General features: G+C 40.3%; 1 protein-coding gene across 1 annotated transcript in view; it reads left to right on the plus strand.

The window, feature by feature from the left end:
• Positions 1-435: 435 nt before the first annotated feature.
• LOC122790319 (torsin-1A-like) overlaps positions 436-17,996 on the plus strand; it is a 152,732-nt gene continuing 135,171 nt past the window's right edge. The window contains exon 1 of the mRNA XM_044057843.1: positions 436-748. Within this exon, the coding sequence (XP_043913778.1) occupies positions 571-748 (178 nt within the window). The 5' untranslated portion in view covers positions 436-570. The remainder of the gene's footprint in view (positions 749-17,996) is intronic.

The raw sequence follows: 17,996 nt of genomic DNA on the forward strand, positions 1-17,996 counted from the left end.
TTTAATATTATTGCTAGTTTTGCATCCATTATAATAAAAACACCTTCAATGACTGAAGAAACGTCAAACTGGCACGAAGTAATAGTTCAAAAGCTTTAATTGCATAAAAATCACAGCAAAACTGAATCAAGCGCTTTCACCTGACTAATATCAGGCTTTATCATTACCATCATTTACCATTATAATACATTGTCTTTTCTTTGAATTGCCCCAAGAGATGTCTGCAAGTATTGTTTCTGTTCCCTATCTCTGTTACCTTGTGAAACATTTTCTAATAAATAAACAAAATGGACTGGTACATTGCTTACTAACCTCTGCCTTTGTCACTAATATGGCAGACTTTAAGTCCACACCATTGTAAGAATTTTATATCAAACAAGCAATCAAAGGTGTGGCCTAGATACACAGTGGAATTCTGTACTAGTCATTACTGTGTGCTTTTACGCAATGCATTCCAAGCCAAGTAGAGAACATTGCCCCTTTCTGTACAGCGTGGCACAAAGTTACTTCAAGATATCTTACTTTCTGCTTCTTAAAGCTGAATAGACTACATGTATAGCTGATTCTGCCATGAAGGTTCTTCAGACAGCTGTTGGTGTGTTTTTATGTATGCCAGTTTTTTTTCATGCTGGGGAGCCTTTTGTTCTCGATAGTTTTGTGGCCGGCATTCCCAGGATTGTGAGCTGGTTTATGCCTTCCCACTGGAGTTCTCTGGATCACTGTAAACTGCATAAAGCTGATTATTATGGTAAGACATGGTTTTCTATTTAATGGATATAGAATAATACGAATAAATTATTAAAACAGGTTACAGATGGATATTTTTAGCCAGGCACTTCATTTCATTCTCAGGTCCTGTACTATATTTGCCTTTGTTTTTTTCTTACTGATGAATCTAGTTAGTATCTCAGTTAAGCAGAACTATGACTTCTGATTATGCTGACAAAATGCATGTATGGTATTGCTCTGGTTATGGCAAATAAGTTGTCTGCCTTGTTTTGATTATCCATCTGCTTCATGTTGTATAGACTTCTTCCATAAATACACAAAAACTCTTCTCCCCACTCCCCTTTGTCCTATCCATTGTGTATTAAAAAGCTCTACTATCCACCTTATATATAAATGCATATGCACATCTTCAAATGTCACCTGTTATACATTTAAGAAATGTATACATCATTATCAGCTATTGCCTCCCATAAACATAAAAAAGCTATTTTCAGGGAAGTATTCCTTTCTTTAAACAGGCTGTTAAACAGACATTACTTTACATGTTCTGCATTCTAAGACCCATAATGTTTCTGATAATGTTTAGAAAAAAAATGTACTCAACCAGGTATATCAAAGTTCTGTAGTTATATCTTTGTGTTCTATAAACTATACTTTCGTCTGAAGAGAACTGACTCCCAAACCTCCTATATATAATAAACACATTATATAGAAAATGTACTAGAACTCTAATGTATTAATAGGCTGCACCAATTTTCTTTTCAAAAATCAATATTCAGCACATAGGGGCATTTATGCTACAACATCCAAGAAATTGATTTGAACTCTGTTGAAAGGAAATGACTGCTGTAGATCCATTTTAAAAACTCTTTCATAATGTGAAATATATCCTTTTTATTGCATAGTTAACAGAAAAAACACATTTTTGTGCACTTAAATTTATAAAACATTTGACATTAAATGTCTATCCGCTGAGTAAATACTTACTTGATTAAATTAGTCTCATCCCTCTTGCTAAGCTTACTTGTGATATTTAACAATTAACTATGATATGATTATGTGAATTTCTTTGGAACTGAAGAATTTGATTTCAGCCCAGTAAAGTAGTGATCCAGATGTATGGAATATGATTTATAAAAATAAATGACTGTGCAGTTCAACCACTGAAAACGGTTAACTCAAGCCTCAAGTCGTTCACTAGAGAATTACTTTTTCGTTTATACAGTTGTGAGCAAGTATGCATTTAATTATCTTCAGTAACCCAGCCCTGTCACACCCCCAACAACCTTAGATGGTCTTCTGTGGCCAGAGTATGCTTCAAAGAACAGTGTATGTATTTTAAATGCAGAGGCCGCTATTCTGGCTTGCACTATTGACCACTGTATGACCGTCTCAGTGCTGTTCTGTAAACAAGAATTAATTGTACTTCCTGTGGTCCTTTCCTATATTTCCAACTTCATTAGAAAAAAAACGTACTTACGTATTATCGCAAACACAGCTTTTCTGCATTAACAGCATTCTCGGCAGCATGATGTTTCACATTAGAACGGAATGTTGACGAGAATGCTGTCAGTGCAGAAAAGCTGTGTTTGCTATAATACGTAAGTACTGATTTTTTTGTGTGAGTGTGCAAATTGAGAAGCTGCGATTTTTGTAAACAAGAATTAATTGTACTTCCTGTGGTCCTTTCCTATATTTCCAACTTCATTAGAAAAAAAACGTACTTACGTATTATCGCAAACACAGCTTTTCTGCATTAACAGCATTCTCGGCAGCATGATGTTTCACATTAGAACGGAATGTTGACGAGAATGCTGTCAGTGCAGAAAAGCTGTGTTTGCTATAATAGGTAAGTACTGATTTTTTTTGTGTGAGTGTGCAAATTGAGAAGCTGCGATTTTTAAGTATGTTGCAGTGATCACCAAGTGGTCGGCTGAAGCCACGACCTGCTGTTGTAACAGAGCCCAGGTTGTACAGGCTCGACATAGTGTCATTTCATTAATCTTTGTGAAACAGGCCCCAGGTCCATCTGTCAGTGAAAATCACAGCTGTAGTTTTATGTGGTACCAGTGAGTGGTAGTTGGTTGATTGTGGAAGGCCTGTTTTCGACAAAGAAATGTTTTGAGTACTTTCGAGGAACAAGGGTTGTGGGGCCTATGTGCAAACTTCTTTAAACAACTATTGCAAAAAGGAACCTCCATTATATTTTTAAACAAGGAGCGTATTGTTCATAGGTTCATAGGTTGGTACTAGGCTGTCAGCCCTAGGGCCTATACAAGCCTAGCCATAGCAATCCCCTGGCTATTTCTTCCCACACTATTTACTTCCCTGGACCCCTGTCTAGCAGGGCAACTGACATGATCCCCGGGGTGAATTTCCTTTCTCCCATCCAATCGTCAAGGTTCCTTTTGAAGAGGACCAAAGAGGCACTCTGCTTGACATGTATGGGCAATCTATTCCAGAGTCTGGGGAGTCTCTGGGTCAGGAACCTATCCCTCCAGCATGTTTTGTTTATTGTGATGATAAGGTTTAGATCCCTGGAGCATGTGGCTCTGAGGGATTGGGATTTCTTTAAGTGTAGCATGTCCAACAGCTCTGGGTTTGACATGGCCTTGTATATTAAGCAAAGATCGCCTCTGAGTAGACAATATGCGACAGAGTATAGCTGGAGTTTTTTAAGGCGGTCAGCGTAAGGCATCTGCTTTAGGCTTGTGATTCTTTTAGTGAAATATTTCTGCGGCCTTTCCAGTTGTTGCAGATGTCTTGAGAGGTACATACCAAACGTGGCGTTGTATTCTATAATGGGTCTAATGAGGGATGAGTACAGTGGGACAATGACCTCCTTTTTTCTGGATGAAAAGTCCTTAGTGATGAGGTGTGCCACATAGAAGGATTTCCTGACTGTTGTGGCAATTGTGAATAAGGAGTTTACCTGCCCTGGACAATTTTAGGCGATAATAAGCATTTGTTATAGCATATGTTTTGCGCAAACTTGCACACCCACCTTTGAGGGTGTCTAAGGATTAAATCATTTTGATGGTTGTAGAAAAAGTGTTTATTGCGAAGTGACATGGTTTGAAATACACAGTTGCCACTTAACCAAACTATTTTAGTACACCGTAATGCAATCAGACATTCTGAGCAGTAAATATATTGTCAGCCCTTTTCAGAAACGTAGGCCATCATTTCTCCATTGCCTTCAGGAGAGTCCGGCTATAACTGATCGCTGCTCCGTATCGCAACCATGAAATTGTCAGCATTGACAGCCTTCTTGGCAGCATGATGTTTCAGTTAAGAACGAAATGTTGCCGAGAATGCTGTCAGTGCAGAAAAGCTGTGATTGTGAAAATACGTAAGTACCCTATATTCACTACTTCCAGTAAAGTTTGTAGACTTTGGTTTTCATTATTTAGCAATTGCTTTTTTGGCAGCCACCATAATTAGACTCAGCAAGGCCTTACTATGCCTAGGCAATTCTGATTCTGTATCATAGCTCAAAAAATAATTTCCTTAGTTACACCAGTTTCTTACCCAGTATCTCTGACAGAGCAGTCTGCATGGAATCTTTACAGTCTGCCAACTCATTACACTCCCAGAATATATGTTCTCAGTTATATCCTTCTTTCCCATCATACCTCCAACATTTGCTGACTACCAGAGGAAAAATTCTTTAGACTCTACTTGGGGTATAAAATTACCTATATAAACATTTCCAAGCAAAGATCCTAAATCTTTTAGACTTTGTTGCATATTTGGGAGACATACATATATCTCCATTGTTTCTTTCTGAATTGCTTATCCAATCTCTCTTCCCAATCCTTTCTAACCTCCTCTGATTGATTATTAAAGTTATCATGCAATATTTTGTAAGCTCTACTAATTATTCCTTTTTTTAACAGCAGCTTCTGTTCTAGATTCTACTAAAAATTCTGCCAGTGCTGGTCTTTTGCTTAGGATCCCCCTATTTCTTTCTGTTTGCGTATACTCTGATATTAATCCTTGATAGGGAAGGCAATCTCTATTCTACAGTCCAAATAAAGTCTTGGCTTCTTCCCATTCTATTACATTTCCCTCTCTAATTATTTGCTCCCAATACCTTGGTTCTTTTACCAGTTTTCTCCAATAAATTCCAGCCCCCTCTTGCCTACTGTCTATATCCCTAATTGCAGCCATCCATCCCTATTGGCAGAATCTCGTTTCTCCATTCCTGTGTTGGCTTAGTTCTTAAGATACTTTCTGATACTTTATGAATATAATATTCTGCATGGCTATTGTTATTTTCCTTAAGGATCTGCATTTGCATCCAAAATCCCAGTCTGTCCTTGTTTCCTGAGTGTCCCCCTTGTTTCATCATCATCATCCCTTTCTTCTTTAAATTATAGAATTCTGCTTGTGCTATGTATTGGAGCCTTAACTGTGTAAATACCCCTTCAAATTGGGTAATCCCAAATCGCTTTGTTCATTTGGAAGAATCAGCTTATTCCACTTGAGAATTGCCATCTTCCCCTGACAGATAAAATCCTTCAGCTCTTTATTAATTGCTATCCACAGCTTATCCTCTTGTTGATAAAAATATGCCTAACCTGTGTATAAAACTAAAGGGATCCATTTTTCATTCTTTGTAGCATCAAGAAGATGAGGAGAGTTTAGCTACCTCTTAGGCGTTTATGACCTTAACAAAATAAAGTCACTTGGTAGACCACTGAGCTACATGTTCAAAAACAAATGCCAGACTAAGGAACTGAAAACTGTCAGTCCCTTTATGTTATGAGTCACAGATAATCAATTTCATACATCAGATAGAAATGCAGGTTGGAACTGCAATTCTAACCTTGAACACAAACACTAACTAAGCTACTCTTTCAAGTCTAACATTCAAATGTAATTTAAAATACTGTATAAGAAATGGCCTCTATCAAAATCAGAGAGTATATTTGCAAGATACAGCCGTGGTATTCACAAAGAGTGTTCAGAAAGATAGAGGCATTCTGTACATTGACATAGACTGTTGTGATTAAAGTGGTACTTCCTAGAGGTCCACCATCACTATCCTGTTATCTGAAATGGCACATAGGAGTGCCTGGTATGCTAATGCATACCAGCCAGTCCTACATTCGGCAGTAGAGGTAGCACTATATAGCCAGATAAGGCAGTTACTTACCCTATAGCATGCCTTACCAAGTCAGTACAGTAAGAAGTTGGTAAGACATGCTGTACAGTACTCAGCTGCCTTACCTAGTACTGCTGTATGTCACTGGCATAAGGGAATCTCATTCATCCAATGCATAGGTTGACCTAGAAACGTTACCATATTATAATAACAATAAGGGGGGAATCTTGGGTAGTGTGAGCTCCCATTTTTCAGGTGCATGCTTGCATAACAGGTGAATTATTAATATCACCAAACCAATTTCCCCTTGCTGTGTCCCCTCTTTTTTTTTTTTTGATTTTTGAAAAATTCAGCACATTTTCAGCAAAAATTTGTATATCGACAGGTATTGAGTGATATTAAATATGATACACAAAATCATTTAAAATTATGTCCTACAAATCTTTACTTAGAGATGTTATTCAAAAAATACATATCTCAGTCCTTGTCTAGGAAAAGATCCTTTTATTCAGAGAGCTACGTTTTTTACTAATGTTATTATGAAATTCTATACTGATTTCTATAAGATATACTTTAAACAGATATTGTTTTCATAACACTACTTCTGGAACCAAACCTCTCAAACTCTTAGTGCAAGAAATCTGGACAAAGCCTGACATAATGGGGGGACAAAGGTCAAAAAATAGGGACACGTTTTAAATATTGCTGTTATAAACTTAGAAAGTTGCTAGATTAACAGGATTTGCGTTTGCATGCATTTTATGAACAACATGAAGTCTGAAACTCAAATGCATGTCATTATTTAGTGACTTTAATTCTTAGATCATCACAGTGTTTTTGTCAAAAAACACAATTTTTATGAGCAGCAGACCAAAAATATGAGACAAAAATCTGGGCATTCTACGAAAATCTGTACAGATGAGAGGTATGTCTGGAACATTTACACTTGTCTAATATTTTACTTTTATGAGTATGATTGAGATTGTGGTATTTGTTCTGCCACTGAAGCAAAACAGCATCTGCATTCAACTTTTAAGGTTTATATGTATCAAAATCTCACTGAATATAGACTTCATGATATATCAAGGTCTGTGCTCTTGTGTGTGTCAGGCATGCTTGCAGGGTACTATGTCAGAGGATGCCAATGGACTCTCTGTGCTTTCTTACTGTTTCAAGAAATACTAGTGCATTACATCAATATAAAATCATACCGCTTACTGTGGCAATTAATTTATTAACTTAAGGCTAAAGTCGTCTGTTTCATAAAATGTCAGTTGCAGTCTGGAAGACAATAATCCACATTTCTCTTTTTGAAACTCACTGATTATAGGTTCATACTAGGCTATCTGCCCTGGGGCATTTATAAGCCTAGCCCGAGTGTGTTTGGCTTTCGCCACTCTTTTACTGTGCCCTTTTTAAGGCTAGATTACTGTGCCTCTAACTAGTAGTGACACGGAAGTAATCCCCGGGGTAAACCTACGATCCCCCATCCACTCGTCAAGACTCCTGAAGAGAGTCAGTGAGGGGCTCTGTCTAACATGGACTGGGATTCTATTCCAGAGTGAAGGGAGCCTCTGGGTTATGAATCTGTCCCTCCAGCATGTCCTATTTATTTCAGTGCTAAGGTTCAAGTCCCTCGAGCGCGTGGCTCTAAGGGATTTGGATTTTATGAGGTGGAGCATGTCATTAATTCTGGGTTGGACATAGCTTTATATGTCAGGCATAGATCGCCTCGAAGCAGGCGGTATGCAACTGAGTAGAGCTGGAGTTTCTTTAACTGAGCAGCATATGGCATCTGTTTAAGTCCCTTGATCCTCTTTGTGAGGTACTTTTGGGGTCTTTCTAGTTGCTGCAGGTGTCGGGTAAGGTACATCCCAAATGGGGCATTGTATTCTATTATGGGCCTGATGAGGGGTGAATAAAGGGGCACGATGACCTCCCTTGATCTAGATGTGAATCCCTTCATGATAAGGTGGGCGATATAGAAGGTCTTTCTAACCACTTTGGCAATGTGGTTGTCGAAGGAGAGATTACTATCAACTTGGGTCCCCAGGTCCCTAATTACTTCCTCCGTACTTATTGGGTTACCACCTATGTGATAATTTGTTGGCACTTTGTTTTTGCCAAAGGGTATGACTATACACTTTTTGGCATTTAGCTTTAGGCCATGGCTATGGCACCAGTTATCCGTCTCTGTGAAACCTTTTTGAAGAATGCTTGTGTCGGCTGGAGAGTCAATTATGGCGCCCAGTTTGCAGTCATCTGCAAACTTGGTCAGCCACAGTCCTCTCATGTTAGCGTGTACCTCGGAAAAATATATACTGAACAAGAGTGGTCTCAGGACTGAGCCTTGTGGGACACCACTTGTAACCGGTTTCGAGTCTAACATGGCTCCAGCAATTCTGACTCTGTGGGTTCTGTCTTTGAGCCAGTTTGCAACCCATCTTGTGACATAGGGGTTTATATTTAAGCTGGATAGCTTATCTATGATGCCCGAGTGGGGTATTGTGTCAAATACTTTTGTGAGGTCCAGGTAGGCTGTGTGGACTACCTTCCCTTCCTCTATGGCCTTGGTGACTGTTTCAAAGAAGTCAACCAGGTTCAAGAGGCAGGATCTGCCCTTGACAAAGCCGAATTGGGAAGGATCTAGTGTCTGTAGGTCACCAATGTCTTTGTTTATGAGTTCCATGATGATCCTCTCCATAGCCTTGCAGACTAGGCTAGTCAGGCTTATGGGGCGATAGTTTCCAGGGTCCGCAGAGGCACCACCTTTGTGGAGTGGGACCACTGTTGCTGTACGCCGTTCTTTGGGTACATATCCTGTAGTAAGGCTGAGATTGTACAGCAGTTTTACATGAGGGTTTAGATCTTCTTGGAGTTCATGTAGGATGCAACCCGGGACACCGTCTGGTCCCATTGAAGCAGTGTTTTTTGCTTTGGAGAGGGCGGCTTTCACTTGAGCATCTGAGATGTTTGAGAGGCAGCACTCTGCTGGATAGATATTTGCTCTTTTGGGGGGGGGGTTTGCACTAAACCTGTCTGCCAGGATGTTGGAATGTCTGTGGGTTCAGTGTATTTTTTGTCATTTTGGATCAACTCTGAGCATATCTGGGAGTTGCATCCCAGGTTCCTTACATAGCTAAAAAAAGCCTTATGATTATCTTTAGTGTTTTGTGGAATTTTTCTCTCGAAGCTGGCCTTGGAGGATTTTATTAGGGATCGTAGTTTTTTGCTAGTACTGATCAGAGATGCCTTCCCTTTTAGGGATTTTGCTCTATCATGTAGTAGCTTCCTCCTTCTGTTGTACAGCTTATTTATGGCTGGGGTCCACCAGACTGGAGGCCTACCTTTGGGTGATTGGGTCTTGGTTTTGTTTGGGATAGCATGATCCATGCATTCCTGGAGGTGTCCATAGAATGCGTTTATATAGGATTCTGCAGTTTGGGCCGTAGTTTCAGCTGGCCCGGGGTCCTTGAAGAATTCCACCTCGGTTTTGACAAAGTGTGAAGTTCGCTTTTGAGAAGTTTTCACTGTGGTTTTCTGGGCTGGGGGTGGGGTCGGGTTGTGGATATCCAGTGAGATTAATTTATGGTCTGATCTTACCAATGAGGGGTATACTTCTGGTGTGGAGCATAGAGTCCCCATGTTGGTGATGATCAGGTGAAGTATGTTTTCCCCTCTTGTGGGAGTGGTGACTAGTTGTTCCATAGCATTTGAGTTTATAAATTCCAGGAACCTCTGTGCTAGGGTGTTGGGGCTTGAGTAATGCTCCCAGTCTATGTTTGGGTAGTTGAAGTCAGCCAATATAATGGCGTTTGGAGAGATCTTCATGTTCTCCAGTGTTTTCAGGAAAGCCGAGTGGGATTCCTGATTTTGAGAGGGTGGTCTGTAGCATGCTATAAACTGAAAAGCAGTTTTGCCCACTGTTAATTGCACATGGATGGTCTCCGATGCTTCGTGCAGTGCTACTAACCTGGAGGTGTGGGTATCTTTGATGAATATGAATACTCCCCCTCCTTTTGTGGTTCGGTCCGAGTTTTGGGGCCGAAATGCATGATATGAGGTATAGCCTGGTAGTGCTGGGTGCTCTCTGGAGCCTAGAACCAGGTTTCTCTCACTGCACAGCTATTGATGTTCTCCATACTGAGGAGGGCTTCAAGTGCATGCATCTTGAGGTTTAGACTTCTGGCGTTTAGCAGCATTACCCTTAGTTTCTTATTGTTTGTGTTGTCTATGGAGGTGGGTTTGTCTTTTGAGCCTTGCCTAAAAAAGGCACTATGGGGGTGGCAAGAGCCTTTTCCAGTATCCGAAAGCCCAGGGGTGACAGGTGCAAGCTGTCCCTAGCGAAGCAACGTGGCTTGTCAAGCATGTCATCCCAGGTTGACAGACACTGGATCCCCTTTGAATGACACCAAAACTTTAGCAAATTGTTGAAGTCAATCATTTTGTCTTTATACTGTGGCATCATTGTAGGTGAGGGTAAGATGCTGCTCAAGGTCAGGGTCATACCGGCCTGGCTACATGATCAGAGAGCTCTTCTATGTCTCTTTTCATGTAGTTGAGGGAGGTATGTCTCAGGTCATTCACACCAGCATGTACAATGACTGAGTCATATTTGTACTTGCTTTGGAGTGACCTGAGTGCTTCCGTTATGTGGCGGATCCTAATGCCCGACAGGCAGCTCACTGTGACCTTCTCTTTGTTCAGCCTGGTGAGTAGGATGTCAGTGTGTCTAACTATAGAATCACCTATTACGAGTGTATCAGGTGTGTTATTTAGCCTTAAGGGCTGTAATTGTTTGGCACACTGACTTTGTGAGCTATGTGTTGCATGTGTTTTGTTTTGGGGTAGCATTTGCTTGGATTTCTGCTTTGGAGGTCTCTGTTGCTAAGGCAGATTTTTATTTAGAACCTCCGAGTATGTTTTTGTGTGTTTATGTGTTTGGTTTGTTGTAGTGGTAGGACTATGTGAGACTGGATTTGTGTTGTGTGAGGTTACCTTCTCCTCCTGACTGGTTACACCAGTTTTGAGTTGAGAGAGCTCAGCCTCCAGTTTGGCTATAAGGTTGCATCTCTCACATATATTTGAACCTGTTTGGAGGAGGAGAGGGCTGTCCGTGTACAGTTGTAATATTGCCTCAAGATTCCCAGATTTAACAGCTGGACTGAAGAGGAAACCATTAACTGACATTCAGACATGCAAGAGTAGTATAGGGAACTCCTTTATCACTGAGTCAAAAAGGACCAATAGGGGACAAGGTAATCGTAGAGAGTATATGAGGCTGTAGTGCTTTTAGTTTATTAGTGCTAAATTGTAAGATTGCTTATTTGGGCAAGTGCAGGGCTTAGATTTAGAATAGGGTGTTTAATTTGAGAGATAGAGCAGTTCTAAAGGAAAAAGTGAAGAGCAGACTTTGTGGAGCCGGGAATAGTCTAAACATGATTAAGCGGCGCTGCCTGATGCTGCGTTTTGCGTACAATCGCGCAAAGCCGCGCTACATCTTAAGTTGTTTTTGTTGTTTAAATCTATAAAATATATAGATATTTATCTTACAGTTGACAAAACAAGCACAATTGAATGAACATCAGTGACTGTGAAAGTGAACAGGTTTCAAACCATTAATATGAAGAGGAACATGTCGTGAGATCACATATAATTTCGGTGAACACAAAAAGAGTGAGCGAATCCTGTTTGCTGAAATTACATTCAATGACAGGGGAACGTGCTTCTTTCTCCACTGTTGTGTGACCTTAGAGTTAGTATATATAAGTCCAGGAGTTGTAGGGCGGGGTGCAGGTGGCTTGCCTTCCTGAAAAAAACAATTGAGTTGTTCAAAGACGGTTTTGACATTTTGACGCATGGTTTTCATTTTTTTTCATTCCCTAAAATGACTTTTGATGAGTCCACATGGAACCGGTGTGATTAAGGGTAGCATACAGTATGTTGCTGAGCCACAAGCCAAAACAATATGCAGATATGGTCATGCGTTATATTATATGAGAGTTGTTCCATCACAGCACATCAAAAAAAGGCTTTTAGCGAGTAAAAATAGTTACTTTGAGAAAAACTATCATGTCTTGACTTTATCTTTCATTCACAGATGTTTTGCTAAAGTGAGCTAGGCCAAAACCTTGATCCTATCTCAGGACCACACTGGCGGGCCACGTCTGTGCTGCAGTACCTTATTAGACAGACTGGGACAATTGACTAATTTCTATCAGCTACTTTAGTCCCCTTACTACCCTGCTATTTTCACTGACTCTAGTTTTCTTATTTGGATATTAATTTCAGAACCCTTTTCAGCCAACAGATCTAAACTTGTTTTCTACAGAATATGAGCCTTGTCCACAAGGAACATCTTAAGCACATTCCTAGATGAAAAAGAAGTTATTTCAGATGTCTTCTTCCAGGACTGAAGCCACTTGGTCAGTGGCTGTGGTATAATCTGCACAACCAGTCATGACCTTTAAACTCCATAGACTTTTACAACCACTGGTTAATTTCCTCTGCTTCTCTAGTACACTTTGAGTTACTACCCTACTTCAGAATAATGCTGTTTTATTTCATTTCAGTTAGGTTTATGCTCATTCCACAAGCCTGTAGATATGTCATCAGGCTCACTTAGTGACAGTACAAATGCGCTGGTTCACCACCCCTTAGTCAGGACCTCACTAAATCTAATTGTTAAATGTTATGCCATCTTTGTAAGCACCTATGAAAACTTGATAAGGCAATGGCAAGACAAAGTTCATTCAGTAAATTTCTATCTCCCTCCTCCCATGAATGTTGCTCTTCCCAATTTTATAACCATGTTTTAACAGCCCTGCTACCCACTGAGTAGTAGCAAACATCAATGTGTACAATTTTGTCTTACAGAATATAGGGAATTCCTAACATAATCAAGTTTTCCATACCTGTAGGCAGCATTTCTTTCATTAGGTTTCAAATACATTATGAAATGTAACACCAAAGGGTTAAGTTCATTAACAATGAACTCATGTTTTGACACAAGCAATTCAGTCTTGTTAAGAGATAAATACTGATTGGATAGGCATTGGGCATGGTTAAGTTATGTACAAGATGGATATTAAAGAGATACAGCCTGTGTAAGCAGGTCCCTTTCTGAAATATAAAAAAGACATCAAATCAGACAGAAAAGGAATTTTTGGCCACTGCCTGTGCATATTAGTATTTTCATAAGAACATTTGTGGCAATTTCTTTACCCTTAATACAGACCACAAACCTTGAAAAACTATATTCACTATTATCAAGGTGATACCTCTCTAAAGAATAAATGCTTGGTCCATTAGACTTCTGCCATAGTATTTCCCAGTACTGCTAATGAAATTAATCAACAACACTGTTGACTATTTATGAAGTTCTTTGATAACAGAGAAGAATTAACAGTATATCAACATTGTTAATGATAAAGCCACTGTGATTGCTGTGTATGATTTTTGATACTAAGGAGCACAGAGGCTGAAACAGAAAAAGACATTTTACAAAGAAAAAAAATCTGTGCTAATGACTCCTAACACAAAATTAAGAATGATTACTGAAATACAGAAGCACTGAAGAACCATGAAATGTACAAGGAGGACATAAGTGTATTGGAAAAGGCATCAGAAATACAACAGAACGCCTCTAGAAAAAACAAACCTTTTACCAATACCTTAGCTTCCTGAGTTCAAATCACTGGGAACTCAACCCAATATAAAAGTCAAAGTAACCTTTTTTGATGCATTCTTCCATTCCCAAAGTTATGTTTGCCGACTTCACAGCTATACAGTGTACAGAAAGGAGAAAGTTTAAAGAAGGAATTTGGTACTGGCACACATTTAGAAACCACACTACCAATGATTTCCTATGGAAAATAGCAAATGAGGGCATCAGCACTGAAGAGATGGATGTGACTGCATTGAACTTCATTAAGCTATATCTGATGAGGAACAAGGAGGCCAAAAGAAATGGACTAAAGCAGCACATTAGGCCTAGCTGGGGATCATAAAGTTCAAGTCAATGGTTAGAAAGAACACTGGTTTGCCAGCATGGGTAAACTCATAGAGCAGATGGTGAAAGACTGTCAGTCAGACATCAGTAAAATAAGATAGCCCTTTACAGCTGTCAGAAGTCCCAAAGCAGCTGTGGATTAACTTTATCACAACTTTTTATAGACCTGTGATTAATTAATTATTGTAGAAGATTGCTCAATATTCCCTATAAAAGAACCAGTATCCTCCATGCATTGACTGGACTGTGTCCAGTTGCATTGATGGACCTGGTCCAGTTGGAATTTCCCGGTTAACAAATGTAAAATAAATAAATAAAATAAAATACTAGTAACAAGTCTACTCTTGTAGCCTCCAAGATGTACAGAACATCATTAAAATTCTAAGACCGTGATGAAACTCTATAATTCACCTTGCGGTTGATTTCTCTGAACACGTTCCCTCTCATTCATCTTCATTAGTACCATTTATGACAGTTATATTTGCAGCAGTCATTTTCCTTCTGACAGAGTGCAAATCACTGTCTTGGGTGTTGTAAAACAGATGTGCTGAATAGCTTGGCAGGAACAGATATAAACTATTTTTGTATGAAAATGATGAAAACAAATTCAGGAATGAAAGTGATATGGTAGAGTAAGGAATTCTTAAGTTAATTTAGTTAGTGCTGATGGAGATGGGCTACAATAAGAAGAAAATGTATTCAAAAGGTGATAAGAAGAAGGCTATATCAGTATTTTAACTGCCTCGGTAGGGTCGGAAGGTGGGGTGGATTCTGAATGCATGCATCAGGGATATGAATCTACTGAACCATATAGACATTTCCAATTTAACTTTACAAAGTCTAACAGTTTAAGCAGCATTTATTCCCCTCTCCATGAGATCTTGTCCCATAGTTCCCCAACCATTGCCCAATCCATCCATTCATCTTTCTCCTCTGGTGGGTGGGGGTCAGCCTTATAGCTCATTCATTCTTGACTAATGGGGCCTACTCATTTCATTCATTCATTCCTTTGGAAAGACTTGGTAGGGGATCAGTCTGCGAGACTTGTGTTGCCTCTCCTCCTAGTTCCCAAGGATCCTATTCCCATGGTGGCTTGCTTGAGTACCATGAAAGCACCTGGCCAATAGTAGCATGCAACCTGAAATGTGACAACCCTGTCTATGAGGTGCATTAATATGCAGGAGTTGCTCAGACAACACATGATCCACAGATGAAACACTTCCTACCTGCTCTGTTTATATGTAGAGCCACTTCCCTCCCCAGGACAGACAAGCATGTGTTGACCACTCACTCACTCTCACCGCCCCCCTAGCTCATCAAGTGCTGGTGGTGCAATGATTGTTTGGGCTACAGTAAGGGCTTCATTCAACTCTGCTATGGGGACAGGGTCTTTTTTTTCCTTTTTAATAGATTTTTTTCGGCAATCACTGCAACACACTTAACAATCGCAGCTTCTCAATTTACACAAAAAAAGGAAATCGGTACTCACGTATTATCGCAAACACAGCTTTTCTGCACTGACAGCATTTTCGGCAACATTCCATTCTAATGTGAAACATCATGCTGCCAAGAATGCTGTCAATGCAGAAAAGCTGTGGTTGCAATAATACGTAAGTACCAAATATAGTAACAGAGATAAAACAACTGGAACTGGGATCTTTAGAAAAGGGTATGAGTAAATTACATAGGAAAAATGGGAATTGTGGGAACAATCCATGCAGAAGAGTGAGGTTTAGAAGAAAGCAGGATCTGATTAATCTATGTAATGTTTGACTGACAATGAATAGATTATAAGTGTTGTTTAATGTTTGCAACTACAATTATGTATATATATATATTTATATAAATGTATTATTGTCTATGTCATAAGTGATAATGTAACAAAGACGTTTCTTGTTTAAAAAATATATGAAAAATGGAATTCTACAGTAAGAATGATGAGTAGACCAGCAGTTTCTGGTAGAAATGATAGGGAATACAACCACATTTCCTTTGTATGTTGCACTCTTGTGGATGCTAATGCATTAATGATGGCCAGTGCATTTCTTTGTGCCAGCCCAAGCCCGGATAAATGGGGAGGGTAGCATCAGGAAGGGCATCCGGCGTAAAACCTCTGCCAAATTACTGATGTGGAGAACATTTCATATTTCCATACCGGATCGGTAGAGGCCCGGGTTAACAACGACCGCCACCAGTACTGTTAGCCAACAGGGTGCTGGCGGAAATTGGGCTACTGTTAGCCGAAGAAGAAGAGGAGGGGGAAGGCATGCCCGAAGGCAGGAAGAGAGGAGGAAAGTTAGGAGTGTAGTACTGAGGAAAGGAACTTTGAATGTTGTCAGTATGACTGGTATAGGGAGAGAGCTAGCTGATATGATGGAGAGAAGGAAGGTTGATATTTTGTGCGTGCAAGAGACCAGATGGAAGGGAAGTAAGGCCAGGTGTATAGGAGGCGGGTTCAAATTGTTCTATCATGGTGTGGATGGCAGAAGAAATGGGGTAGGGGTTATCCTAAAGGAACAGTATGCCAAGAGTGTTTTGAAGTTGAAGAGAGTGTCTGATAGAGTGATGTTTATGAAGCTTGAAATTGATGGTGTAATGATGAATGTTGTTAGTGCATATGCTCCACAAGTTGGGTGTGTGATGGATGAGAAAGAAAAATTTTGCAAACTGGGCGCCATAGTAGAAAACACATCTGACACAGATATCCTTCAGAAGGGTCTCACAGAAACGGATAACTGGTGCCAGAGCCATGGCCTAAAGTTAAATGCCAAAAAATGCATAGTCATACCCTTCGGGAAAAACAAGGTTACCCCTAGCTACCAAATAGGTGGCAATCCACTGAGCATAGAAGAAGTTATCAGGGACCTGGGGACCCAGGTTGATAGTAGTCTGTCATTCGACACCCATGTAGCTAAAGTAGTTAGGAAGACCTTCTACATTGCCCACCTTATCATGAAGGGATTCTCATCTAGATCAAGGGAGGTCATAGTCTCCTATACTCATCACTCATCAGACCAATGATTGAGTACAATGCCCCATTCGGAATGTATCTGACCCGACACTTGCAGCAGCTGGAGAGGCCACAAAAGTTCCTCACCAAAAGGATAAAGGGTCTCAAACATCTGTCCTATGCTGCCCGACTGAAAGAACTCCAGCTCTATTCAGTCGCCACCGCTGCTCAGAGGTGACCTTTGCCTAACATACAAGGCCATGTCAAACCCAGATTTGATGAATATGCTTCACCTCAAAAATCTAGATCCGTCAGAGCCACAAGGCGGGAGACTTAAACCTCGACACGGCTATTAATAGGACGCTGGAGGGATAGATTCATCACCCAAAGACTCCCTATGCTGTGGAATAAAATCCCGGTATATGTGAGGCAGAGCACCTCGCTGGCCTTGTTCAAGAGAAATCTTGACCAATGGATGGGAGATCGCAGATATACCCCAGGGATTACCTCAGTGTCACTGCTCAACAGAGGCACAGCAAAATAATGGGTATAGTTCCCCATACTAAAGGGGTGGCGTAAGCCACAAAACTATGGGCTAGGCTTGTAAATGCCCTCGGGCAGATAGCCTAGTATGAACCTATGAACCTATGAACCTATGGAGTGAGTTGGATGAAGTGGTGATGAGTGCACCCAAGGGTGAGAGACTAGTGACTGGAGCGGACTTCAATGGGCATGTTGGTGAAGTGAACAGAGGGGAAGTGATGGGTAGGTATGGTGTTAAGGAGAGAATGCAGAAGGTCAGATGATTGCGGATCTTGCGAAAAGGATGGACATGGCTGTGTTGAATATGTATTTTAAGAAGAGGGAGGAGCATAGGGTGACGTACAAGAGTGGAGGAAGATGCACATAGGTGGATTATATCCTATGTAGGAGGGCCAGCCTGAAGGAGACTGTAGACTGTAAAGTGGTGACTGGGGAAAGTGTAGTTAAGCAGCATAGAATGGTGGTCTGTAGGATGACGTTGGTAATCAAGAAGAGGAGGAGGAGTTTGAAAGCAGTGCCAAGGATTAAATGGTGGAAGTTAAAAAAGGGTGATTGTGAGGTGGAGTTCAGGAAAGAGTTAAGACAGGCACTGGGAGGCAATGAAGAGTTACTGAATAGCTGGGTAACTACAGCAGAGCTAGTAAGGGAGACTG

The sequence above is a fragment of the Protopterus annectens genome, chromosome 16.part0 (assembly GCF_019279795.1).
Source record: "Protopterus annectens isolate FY-2018-M chromosome 16.part0, PAN1.0, whole genome shotgun sequence".
Classification (NCBI taxonomy): Eukaryota; Metazoa; Chordata; order Ceratodontiformes; family Protopteridae; genus Protopterus; species Protopterus annectens.